The sequence below is a fragment of the Theropithecus gelada genome, chromosome 4 (genome assembly GCF_003255815.1).
Source record: "Theropithecus gelada isolate Dixy chromosome 4, Tgel_1.0, whole genome shotgun sequence".
NCBI classification, from domain to species: Eukaryota; Metazoa; Chordata; class Mammalia; order Primates; family Cercopithecidae; genus Theropithecus; species Theropithecus gelada.
In genome coordinates this window covers 160,152,027-160,164,768 of record NC_037671.1, presented here as the reverse complement: position 1 = coordinate 160,164,768, position 12,742 = coordinate 160,152,027, and the positions used below count along the sequence as shown (strand labels likewise).

Sequence of the window (12,742 nt, the reverse complement as noted above, 5' to 3'; positions counted from 1 at the left end):
CTCAGAAATAACGCCACACATCTACAACCATCTGATCTTTGACAAAGCTAACAAAAATAAGCAATGGGGAAAGGATTTCCTATTTAATAAATGACGTTGGGAAAACTGGCTAGTGGTATGCAGAAAACGGAAACTGGACCCCTTCCTTACACCTTATACAAAAATTAACTCAACATGGATTAAAGACTTAAACGTAAGACCTAAAATGATAAAAACCGTAGAAGAAAACCTAGGCAATACCATTCAGAACATAGGCATGGGCAAAGACTTCATGTCTAAAACACCAAAAGCAATGGCAACAAAAGCCAGAATTGACAAATGGGATCTAATTAAACTAAAGAGCTTCTGCACAGCAAAAGAAACTATCGTCAGAATGAATAGGCAACCTACAGAATGGGAGAAAATTTTTGCAATCTATCTATCTGACAAAGGGCTAATATCTAGAATCTACAAAGAACTTAAACAAATTTACAAGAAAAAAACAACCCCATCAAAAAGTGGGTGAAGGATATGAACAGACTCTTCTCAAAAGAGGACATTTATGTGGCTAACAAACATGAAAAAAAGCTCATCATCACTGGTCATTAGAGAAATGCAAATGAAAATCACAGTGAGATGCTATCTCACGCCAGTTAGAATGGCAAGTATTAAAAAGTCAGGAAACAACAGATGCTGGAGAGGATGTGGAGAAATAGGAACACTTTTACACTGTGAACAATGTTCACAGCGTCTTCACCAGGAGTAGATTCCGTCTCAAGGAACGACTTTCTTTGCTCATCCATTCTAGTTTGATAATGAGATTGCAGTAATTCATTCACATCTTCAGGCTCTACTTCTAATTCTAGTTCTCTTGCTATTTTCACCAAATCTGCAGTCACTTCCTTCACTGAAGTCTTGAAGCCCTCAAAGTCATCCATGGGGGTTGGAATGCACTTCTTTCAAACTTCTGTTAGTGTCCACATTTTGACCTCCTCTTATGAATCATGAATGTTCTTAATGGCATTTAGAAAGGTGAATTCTTTCCAGGTTTTCAATGTACTTTGCCCAGCTCCATCAGAGGAATCACTATCTATGTCAGCTATGGACTTATGAAATGTATTTCTTAAATAGTAGGATGTGAAAGTCAAAATTACTCCTTGATCCATGGGCTTCAGAATGGATGCTGTGTTAGCAGGTATGAAAACAACTTTCATCTCTTTGGACATTTACATTAGAGCTCTTGGATGACCACGTGCATTGTGAATGAGAAGTGATATTTTGAAAGAACTATTTTTTTCTGACTGGTAAGTCACAACAGTGGGCCTAAAATATATAGTAAATCGTGTTGTAAACAAATGTGCTATGAACGAGGCTTTGCTGTTCCATTTATAGAGCAGAGGAGATATAGTGTAATTCTATTTTTTAAATTATTTTTATACTTTAAGTTCTGGGATACATGTGTAGAACGTGCAGGTTTGTTACATAGGTATACACGTGCCATGGTGGTTTGCTGCACCCATCAACCCCATCAACCCGTCGTCTACATTAGGTATTTCTCCTAATGCTCTCCTTCCCCTAGCTCCCTACCCCTTGAAAGGCCCCGGTGTGTGATGTCCCCCTTCCTGTGTCCATGTGTTCTCATTGTTCGACTCCGACTTATGAGTGAAAACATGCGGCGTTGGTTTTTTGTCCTTGCGATAGTTTGCTGAGAGTGATGGTTTCCAGCTTCATCCATGTCCCTGCAAAGGACATGAACTCATCCTTTTTTATGGCTGCATAGTATTACATGGTATATATGTGCCATATTTTCTTTATCCGGTCTATCATTGATGGACATATGGGTTGGTTCCAAGTCTTTGCTATTGTGAATAGTGCCACAGTAAACATACGTGTGCATGTGTCTTTATAGTAGAATGATTTATAATCCTTTGGGTATATACCCAGTAATGGGATGGCTGGGTCAAATGTTATTTCTGGTTCTAGATCCTTGAGGAATCACCACACTGTCTTCCACAATGGTTGAACTAGTAGTTTACAGTCCCACCAACAGTGTAAAAATGTTCCTGTTTCTCCACATCCTCTCCAGCACCTGTTGTTTCCTGACTTTTTAATGATCACCATTCTAACTAGTGTGAGATGGTATCTCATTGTGGTTTTGATTTGCATTTCTCTGATGGCCAGTGATGATGATCATTTTTTCATGTGTCTGTTGGCTACATAAATGTCTTCTTTTGAGAAGTATCTGTTCATATCCTTCACCCACTTTTTGATGGGGTTGTTTTTTTCTTGTAAATTTGTTTAAGTTCTTTGTAGATTCTAGATATTAGCCCTCTGTCGGATGAGTAGATTGCAAAAATTTTCTCCCATTCTATAGGTTGTCTGTTCACTCTGATGGTAGTTTCTTTTGCTGTGCAGAAGCTCTTTAGTTTAATTAGATCCCATTTGTCAATTTTGGCTTTTGTTGCCGTTGCTTTTGGTGTTTTAGACATGAAGTCCTTGCCCATGCCTATGTCCTGAATGGTATTGCCTAGGTTTTCTTCTAGGGTTTTTATGGTTTTAGGTCTAACATTTAAGTCTTTAATCCATCTTGAATTAATTTTTGTATAAAGTGTAATGTGTTGATTTTTTAGACATAATGCTATTGCACACTTAATAGACTACAGTATAGTGTAACCATAACTTTCATATGCACTGGAAAATTAAAAACATATGACTTTCTTTATTGAGATATATGCTTTATTTCGGTAGTCTGAAACCAAACCCGGTATATCTCTGAGTAATGCCTGTGTTATTAGAGTTCATGAACTAGGCTGCAGTTGGGAAATTGTAGCTATTCTCTGTAGCAGGGTATGCATGACACATTTTCAGTTGGATAACATTCTGTGTGATGATTGATAATGGAATAGGAACCAACAAGAGCAGAATAGCATGTACTGCAGGGGATTTGCAGATAGTTGATTCAATTTTGATATCCAGCTAATCAATTTGCCAGATGCTGGTAGATGCTGTCTCATTTGATTAGCTGTAAGACTTGAATCTGCTGCACATTACTATATAGATTTTGAACAGTTTTATTAGTAATAATTGACTTACAAGGTATGTCGAGGAAATATAGAATTGCTAACAGGCCCTGAAACACAGGCTACCAGAATTGAAGTGTTAGTCTATAGAACTTCTTGGATCCATCAATTCAGTATCTCAAGACTAGCTGAAGGAGGAACAAGTCAGGCCAGATAAAATACAAAAAAAAAAAAAAAAAAATTCTAAGTCCTGAACATTCACTAGAGAAAGAGATGTTTCTTTTGTTAGATGTTGGAGAAAGACAAGGAGAATGCTATGTAACTGCAAAGTGCTGGGAAACTAAGTAGAACTGCCAGCTTATAGGAATGATATTATAACTGGAAATACAATAGTTCATAGCTAAATAAATTAGGTATCCAGTAAGATGACCATATACAGTAACAGGACTATATATAGTGAAATGTCTTCAACAAAGGAATTAAATGGTGAACCAAAAGGGAATCTTATTGTTAATATAATGTAAGAGAAAGAATATGTTGTGATTCCAGGTTCACTTTATTATACAGTCAATAATGTAAGTACATAGATTGTAATAATAGCAAACTTTGCATTTGCTTCAAACTCAAAGGGCAGTGGATTAAAATATCTTATTTCCTCCATCCTTCCTCCTGTAAAGATAAAAATCTCTTGAGAAAACCACATTATTTTTTCATAATTGTTTAACTCAAGAACATACACAAAAGCACCAAGCTTCTTATATAAATCAAAGGAGTGTCCATCATAAAAACATTTTAAGAATTTTTTAATTTTGTAAAATTTTGAATCCCAAATGATAGCCTATTAGAAGTAAATATAGAAGGATTTTGATAGATATAACATTTCTTTAAGCAAATGTAGTTGCCACCTCTGTGCTCTCATCATCTGTCCATTCCTCTGCTATACCACTTAGCACCTTGCAGTAATTTTTTTCTCCTTCGGAAGGTCGAAACCTCAAGTGGGGCCAGTGTCTGTATTCCCAGAACCTGCTTAGTGCATGGTACATGACAGCTCTTCAAAAAGTGAGGAGAAGATGGGAGTGAGACTGTTAAAATTATGAATTTTAAACATATCAGGTTAGATTAGAGCTAAATTTTAAACATGCAAAGTTAACACAAAAAGTAATGATAAAGTGAAGAAATAGTTATTTAATTGCAAAATTATACTCCAGCCATGGCCTATGTGAAAGTGTTTTAGAAACCCCTGAAATGTTAAAAGCATAGAGCTTGGAGGAATATCAGAAGTCACCTACAACCTATTAATATTTCTCAATGAAATAATCTGTATAGTCTGATACAAATTGATATATGTATTTGTGGAGGCTGGAGGAGGGGGAAGAGCACAAGAACCTGTGAACAGCGTCTGTTTCTAGTGTCTGAGAAACTAAGTCTTTATGAATATTTCTGCAGATTTTTTTATGTGGCTGCCTTCACAGAACTAAAGGTGTTAAAGATAAAATAGGGTGTTTAATTTGACCCCTTGAATACCAGTCAGTTGACTTTTGTATAGAGAATTTCCTTTAGCTGACAAAAACAAGTATTCATAATGGTTTGTATTTATTTATGTTATCTACTTCCATCTGGGCCATTTTAATCCTTCTGAAAGGCGTATCAATACCTGGAAAAATAAGAAAGAGATAAATAATTAGGCTTTGCTTTTTGTTACTTTTTTTCCAGTTAAAAATGTCATTTTTAAGAAAGAAATATAATACGTTTAGCATTTTATAATACTTAGAAAATAGTTTGAGAAAAAGAGTAAAATAAAAAATACTGAAATCTTACTAACCTATATAACTGTGGCTTACTTAGGTGTATGTGCTTCTGGGCCATTTCTATGCATGTTCACTCACTCAAATTAAAATGAAATCATGGTTGGTAGGTACACAATCTCAGAGAAAATACAGGGAGTTAAAAAATGTCATTAAATAATTAAACCCAGTTTTATTTTCCATTCATAGCAGCAAAACACAATTAAATGTTGAAAGGACAATTTTTAAAAGCAAATAAGACAAAGATCATGAAACATGATATGCATTTGTTGATTTATTTATTCCTGAAACCCACCTACTGTTAAACATTCCAAATTCCAGTTCATAGAGCACTTCTTTTACAGTTTTAAAGTTTCTCTTGTTCTGTAAGCAGTCTTTGAATAGTTGAGGTTAAATAAGTGTTCTGATTGTTTTGGAGAAAAGTTCAAAATGTGTAATGAAAAATGATAGTCAAATCCATAACAATCTACAGAGAAATGGCTACACTTCTGTTTAAAAACAGTAATTAGTATTGAGGAATGTACATCACTAAAAGGGTGGAGTGTAACCAGGTCCTCTCCCTTGATGATATCCTTTGGTACTCACTACTGTCAAGGTCTGCAGGGAGAGAACACCAATTATTATTGAGCTGTTCTTCATTTAGTGTGCCTAAATGAAATAGTACATGAATATAAAGATCAGAGACCTAATATTGTTTATATGCATCATCTCAGACTCATAGTTGGTGAAACCAAGGCTGGTAACTTGAAAAAATGGTTGTCTTTTTGTGTATATTGTCTATTGTTTTATAAATTATTTTTTTCCAATGAATATATTATGAGCAGTTTTCCATTGTGATAATTACATTTCTATACATAATTTTAGTGGATAAATTCCCTTTCATTAAATGAATATACTGTACTTTAAACAACTGTTGTTGTGCAATTACACTGTTATATCTTTTTCAACATTTAAATAGTGCTTCAGTACACACCTAGCTGCCCTTAACATTCCTTGGGAAATAATATCTTGAGGTACAGTGAGTCAGTTAAACAGGCAAAAAAAAAAAAAAAGGCACTTTCTAATTTGCATTTTTATTACTAATTACTTTAATTTTTAATGAGGTTATATTTTTGTTGGACACATAGTTCTTTTGTGAATATTCTTTAATGGTTCTTTGCCCATGTTTCTGTTCGATTATTAATCTTTAGTGGATTTCATGAGAACTCTGCATAGTAAGAATAATTACCCCTTTCATTACAATTTTTTCTCTCTTTTTTTTGGTGAATGGCTTTATTGAGGTATAATTGACATATTATAAACTGAACATATTTAAATGTACTATCTGATGTTCAGGCATTTATATACCCGGGAGACCATTGCCTCAATCAAGATAATGAACATATTCGTCATCCCAAGAAATTACTTTGTGCCCTTTTGCGTTCTGTTCCTTCCTCACCCTTAGCCCAGGCAACCACTATAAATTAGTTTGCGTTTTCCAGAATTGTATGTAAGTGAAACTGTATATATCATGTACTCTTTTTTTCATCTGGCTCCTTTCACTTATAAGTACTTTGATAAATCTGTGTTTCAGCATTTATCAGTAATTTATTCTTTATATTGTTGGGTGTTGTTTAATTGTATGGCTGTGCCACACAATGTTTGTTTATCCATTCACCTGTTAATGGACATTGGGGTTGTATCCAGGTTTTAGGTATTACAAATAAAGCTTCTCTAAATATTCACATACAAGTCTTTGTATGGTCATATGCTTTCATTTCTCTTGGATAAATTTCTAGGAGTAGAAGGGCTGGATCATATTGCAGATGTACGTTTGACTTCTTAAGAAGCTGCCAGACTATTTTTGAAGTGGTTATGCCATTTAACATTTGACATTCCCACCATTAGTGTATCAGTGTACTTGCCAACTTTGAAATGACCAGTCTTTTGAATTTTAGCCATTCTAATATACGTGCAGTGCTATTTTATTGTGGTTTTAATTTGCTTTTCCCTAATGACTAACGACGTTGAGCACCTTTTTTTGCATGCTTGTCATCCATATAGCTTCTTCAGTAAATTGTCTTTTCAAATCTTTTGTCTATTTTTTAAATTGTCCTGTTTGTTTTCTGATTATTGAGTTTTGAGATTTATTTGTGTTTTCTGTGTACAAGTATTTATCAGGCAGATGATTTGCAGGTTGTTTCTCCCCAGTCTGGTTTGTTTTCTAATTGTCTTAACAATTTAAAAAACAGAAGTTTGAAATTTTGATGAAGTTCAAATTATCAGTTTGTTCTTTTATGCATTTTAGTGTTGTATCTAAGAAATCTTTGCCTAACCCAAGTTCACAAAAGTGTTCTCTGTTTTTTTCTAGAAGTCTTATAGATTTAGGTTTTACATTTAGATCTGTAGTTCATTTTGAGTTACTTTTGTACATGTTGTAAAGTATGGATCAAAGTTCATTTTTTTCACATATGAATATCCAACTATTCTAACACCATTTGTTGGAAAAACTGTCTTTTCTGCACTGAATGGCCTTTATACTTTGTCTATACACCCTGGGCACTTTGTACTATTCTGTTGATCTATTTATTTATCTTTATGCCAGTAGCAAACTGTGTGGATTACTGTAGCTTTATGAGATTTGAAGTCAGGTTTTCTGTTCTTTTTCAAAGTTGTTTTGGCTGTTCTAGGTAATACTCATTTCCATGTCGATTTTAGAATTTATTTTACAATTTCTCCGAAAATAACCTGCTGGAATTCTGAGTGGGACTGCATTGAATCTTCAGATCATTTGGGAAGAATTTACATCTTACCAATATTGCGTATGCCACCCAGTGAATACAATGACAAATTGCTTTGTCAGTTTCTCTCAGCAGTATTTTTAGTTTTCAGTGTACAGGTCTTTCACATTTTTCATCCTTTTTTTTCCCCAAAGTATATCATGTTTTTTATGCCATAGTAAATGGCATATGTATTTTATTTTCAATTTTTGGTTCTTAATTACTTGTATATAGACATATAGAGAATTTTTGTGTTTTGATCTCATCTCCTACAACATTGCTAAAGTCAATTCTAGTGCCTTGTTTTTTTAGATTCCATTTAGAATTTTTACACAGATGTGGAGCCAGGACTTCAAAGTGAGAACCTCCTTAAATTTTGCTGCCTGTGTGCTTCACTTGCCTTACTCCACTTTAGCTCTAGCTAGACAATCATGTCTGCAAAGAAAGACATTTTTTTTTTCTTTTATACAGTTTGTCCTTTTCTTGGTAGTTTCAAGCAGCAGAGTAAATCTAGTCCCTACTCCATTTTGGTCAAAAATAGAAGAATGCTATTACGTCATTTCCTTTTCAATTTTTATTGTAGTAGTTTATTTATATATTTAAGTCTTAAATATGATTTTAAAAATCACATTAGCTCTGTCATCCAGTCTGCACTGGAACGCAGTGGCAGCCTTGACCTCCACTCTCAAGCAATCCTCCCACCTCAGCCTTCTCAGTAGCTGGAAACTATAGGCACATGGCACCCTGCCCGATTAATTTTTCAATTTTTTGTAGAAACAGAGTCTCACTGTCTTGCCAGGGCTGGTCTCAAACTCCTAGGCTCAAATGATCCTGCCGCCTCAGCCTCCCAGAGTGCCAGGATTAAGGCATGAGACACCGTGCCTGGCCAGTTTTTTTTATTTTAATGAAGACTCTTTAAATGTTCATGTTACAAAATCTGTTCATTGGTCCATAAGAATGTTGACAATTATTAACCTTTTCTGACTCATGTAATCCTTCGATAGATAACTTGATAAAAATTATGAATCAGCTTTCCAGCAACGCTTATATAAACACACTCACATTTCCATAGTAATTTCAGTAGTCCATAGACTCACTGAATGTTCATCCATTGATTCCATATTATCATTCCCTGTTTTGAGGTTTCTTTCTCTCATGTCATGTTTAGGAAGGCTTTCCATTTGAAGATTATATAACTAAGGAAATACTTTTTTAAATGATGAGTTTATATATTTTTTCTCCTTTTTATATATAGACATTTAAAATTTTTCAAGTTCATATGTTTTCAATGATCAAATGAGGTAGTGTATGTGATAGCACCCCAAAAAATACAAAGTGCAGCACAGATGCTACCATGCTCGTTATCATCGTCATCATCATCAGTCATCATCAAAACATTCACCCTTTGAGCCATCTTCCTCACTCTAGAGAATTAACTCCAAAATAAGAATTATGTTAAGAAACAAAGTCATCTATGAAAGTAATTATTCTTGCGTGATCTATAAGGGAGAACAGATAACACTATAAATAGAGTTATCTCTTGTTATCCGTAGGGGACTGGCAGTTCCAGAACCCCTGGGGATACCAAAATCTATGGATGTTAAAGTCACTTATGTAAAATGGCATAGTTCTTGCATATAAGCTGTGGACATCTTCTCATATACTTGGAATCATCTATGGATTACTTATAATACCTAATACAGTATAAATGCTATGTAAATAGTTATACTGTATTATTGTATTGTTATTTTTTTCTGAATATTTTTGATCCATAGTTGGTTGAATTTATGGATAGGGAACCCACAGATACAAAGGACCAACTGTATTCAGTACAAGAGAATGTGTAAAAAAAAAAAATTACGGAGCTTCATTAAATGAGATACTGTAAAACATTTAATAATGATAATTACGCCATTGTAGAAATATGAGAAATACTTGCATTTAAATTGAGAAATGTTAAATTGTATTTACATTATGGTATCTTACATAGAATGTGTGTAAAAATTAAGAAGGGTACAGAAATATGAAAATAGTTGTTTTAGAGTCACTTGTGAATAAGTATTATTTTAGTATTTCCCTTAATTCTGTTATGCCTTTGATTTTTTAATATTATTTTTCTGTATACATATATTTAAAGTTAGTCTCCCATCCCAATTTACATGGCCTTCACAGCTCAATTATAATGCTGCCTGACATGAAATTCTGTTTCCTTCCTTATGATTTTATAGCAGCAAATAATTTCAAATTTTGCTAGTCATAGTGTCTTATTATTACGCCGTTTTTAAGACGTATTAATGCAGTTTCTGATTATATGTTGAATGCTACAGCTTTGGGGCTTGATTATGCTTTTACTATGATGATTTAACTAATTATGGATTCATTTCTTCAGTTGCCCAGCAGGAGGCTGAAATGTTCAAACGCTACAATGGAACATTTCCATTACCTGGAATACACCAAAGTCAAGATGCCCTGTGTACATGTCCAAAACTACCCCATCAAGGCTCTTTTCAGATTGATGAATTTGTCCACACTGAAAATTCTTCAGCAAAGATGCATCTAGTAAAACAGAGACTTGAAACTGTCACAGTATGTTTATTTTATGCAGTTGAAACTTTAAAACTATTTCTATACTGTTTTACATTGCCATGCCAATAAATACTCATTTAATGAAGTAAGTGAATTACTTAAAATTAGACCTTCTTATACTTTTGTGTTTCCTTTCAGTTACTTATTCCTAAACCCTTAATTGCAACAGACAAACTGAATTTAGGATAATCTGTCATGCTGTTCTGACTTGATATCTCTGTAAAGACTAGCCCAGGACCTAGTGATAATGGAGGGCTCTGAACCAGATGACCACTAGGACTTAGCATACGGGTATGACTCCATCTCCTAGGAAAAAAGAGAAACCGTGACTTTCTCAGCCCAGCATGGTGGCGCACACCTGTAATCTCAGCCACTCAGGTGGCTGAGGCACAAGAATCACTTGAACCCGGGAGGCAGAGTTGCAGTGAGGCGAGATCGTGCCACTGCACTCCAGCCTGGGTGACAAAGTGAGACTGTGTCCCCCCTTCCCCGAAAAAGGAAAGTAAGTAAGTCAGAGCATATCTTAAAATGCTTTGCTGTAAGAAACAGAATATTTAGAGTGTGTTCTCAATAAAATAGAAGAAAACAGAATTTCTGTTAATGAAGAGATGAAAAGAGAGTCCCAAGATTTTTTAAAAAGACATCTAAGATAAAATGAATTTAAAGAAAATCAAAAGGTAAGCTTCAATTAATTCCACATTGCAAATGGTAAAAGAGAAAGTTGACACTTTAAAATATCAGATCAATAATGTAGCATAGAGAACTAATTTCAGAAGCATACAAGAATACAGAAAAAAGAGATAGGTGAAAACTATGGTTAAAAGTGTAGCTCTAGGGTCCAACTGCTTAGGCATAGGAATAGCATAGGCTCCAACCTGTGCCAGCTTTGTGACTGGATAAGTTGAAGTAAACCTGGTTTTCCTCATCTATAAAATGAGGTGGTTTTTGGTTGTTTTGTTTTGTTTTAATTTAGAGACAGGGTCTCACTTTGTGGCCCAGGCTGGAATGCAGTGGTGTGATCATTGCTCACTGCAGTCTCGAACTCCTGGGCTCAAGCAATTCTCCGGCCTCTGACTCTTGAGTAGCTGGGACTGTAGGCATACACCACCAGGCCTAGCTAATTTAAAAACAATTTTTTTTATAGAGACAGGGTCTTGGTATGTTGCCCAGGCTGGTCTCCAACTCCTAGCCTCAAGCAGTCAGCAGTCCTCTTGCCTCAGCCTCCCAGAGTATTGGGATTTCAGGCGTGAGCCATTATGGGGATTGTAACATTTCTTACCTTACGAGATTTTTAAGATTCAGTGAGACCCTAAAAGTAAACCTCTTAACAGGGTGTCTGATACATAGTGCCACTGATAAATGTTAGTTATTATTGTTGGTAATGAGAGAAGAGATGATTATGAGATAGATTGTGCACATGGTTGATCAGTGTTGTTAAGGAAGAGACCAGCATGTGTGAAAAGAGATAACAAAGATCAAATACAAAAGGCCTTCCTATGCTAAAGTCCCAAATCTGTAAAATGAAAGTATCTATTACCAGACCAATTAATGAAAAGATGCCAGTATCCTTAGAAATATCCTAGTGAAATAGTTTGATTTTTAAAGATGTCTTGAAGAAAAATCATAGATACGATGGGGGAAAAAAAAAAGACTAGTTATCTACATAGGAATTAAGCTATCTTCGAACTTCTCTATGAGAGCCAAAGTAATAATGAAGCTGAAATAATACCTGTAGTATAATTCAAATTCACTAAGATAGAAAGATAAATCAGTAGGGAAAGGAAGAATTGTTCCCTTGTATGGTGTTGGGAAACATTGTTAACTATGAGTTAACTGAAAAATACAGTCAGTTTACATCTATATCTTAGGTCACTCACCTAAATCAAATTCTCATTTACCGAGGAGTTAAATATGAAAATCCAGATCTTTTTTAAAACTAGGGAAATACGCCAGCAAATATTTCTCAAATGAATGAAAACATACTAATTTTAAAAGCAGTGGAAAATCCTCTCCCAAAATATTAATAGACTATTGACATATAATTTTCAATTTCTCTGTTTAAAAATATAAGGTTGTGTATGTATGTGTGTATATGCAAAACATACAAACACACACATATATGTGCAATAAACACCAGCCAGGGGAAATGTTTACATAAAAGGTATTAAAGAAGCATGTTAAAATGCAAAAAACTAAACAGTAAAGAAAAAAATAGTAAATCTTTTCTTTGTTAAAGAAATGGGTAAAAAAAAAAAAAAAAGAAAGAAATGGGTAAAAGAAATAAACTGTTCTTCTAAAAGGAGGAGAGAGAGAAGTGTTTCATAAGCGTATTTTAAAAGTTTTATCTCACTACTAATAAGAAAAGTACCACAGAAACCAGGTATTGCCCCTAAAATTGGAAAATAGATCATGAAAATGAAGAGAAGGAAGATGCTTTGTTAAAGGTAGTGTAGCATTCTGTTAGCGAAAATTCCTAGAAAATTTTTCTCAAAGATAAATGGTCAAATGTAATAAGAAGCCTAAGCATCCTGAAAAAATCTTTGACCATACTTTTAGTAGAATTAAGTGGAAGTCCTTTTATTAGAATGACTTT

The 12,742-nt window shown here is 34.4% G+C and overlaps 1 protein-coding gene across 3 annotated transcripts in view; it reads left to right on the top strand.

Moving 5' to 3' along the window:
- Window positions 1-12,742, top strand: part of AHI1 (Abelson helper integration site 1) — a 209,378-nt gene that overhangs the window by 76,959 nt on the left and 119,677 nt on the right. For all 3 annotated transcript variants that reach the window (XM_025383909.1, XM_025383908.1, XM_025383910.1), the window contains one exon: window positions 9,953-10,149. In XM_025383909.1, the coding sequence (XP_025239694.1) occupies window positions 9,953-10,149 (197 nt within the window). The remainder of the gene's footprint in view (window positions 1-9,952; window positions 10,150-12,742) is intronic.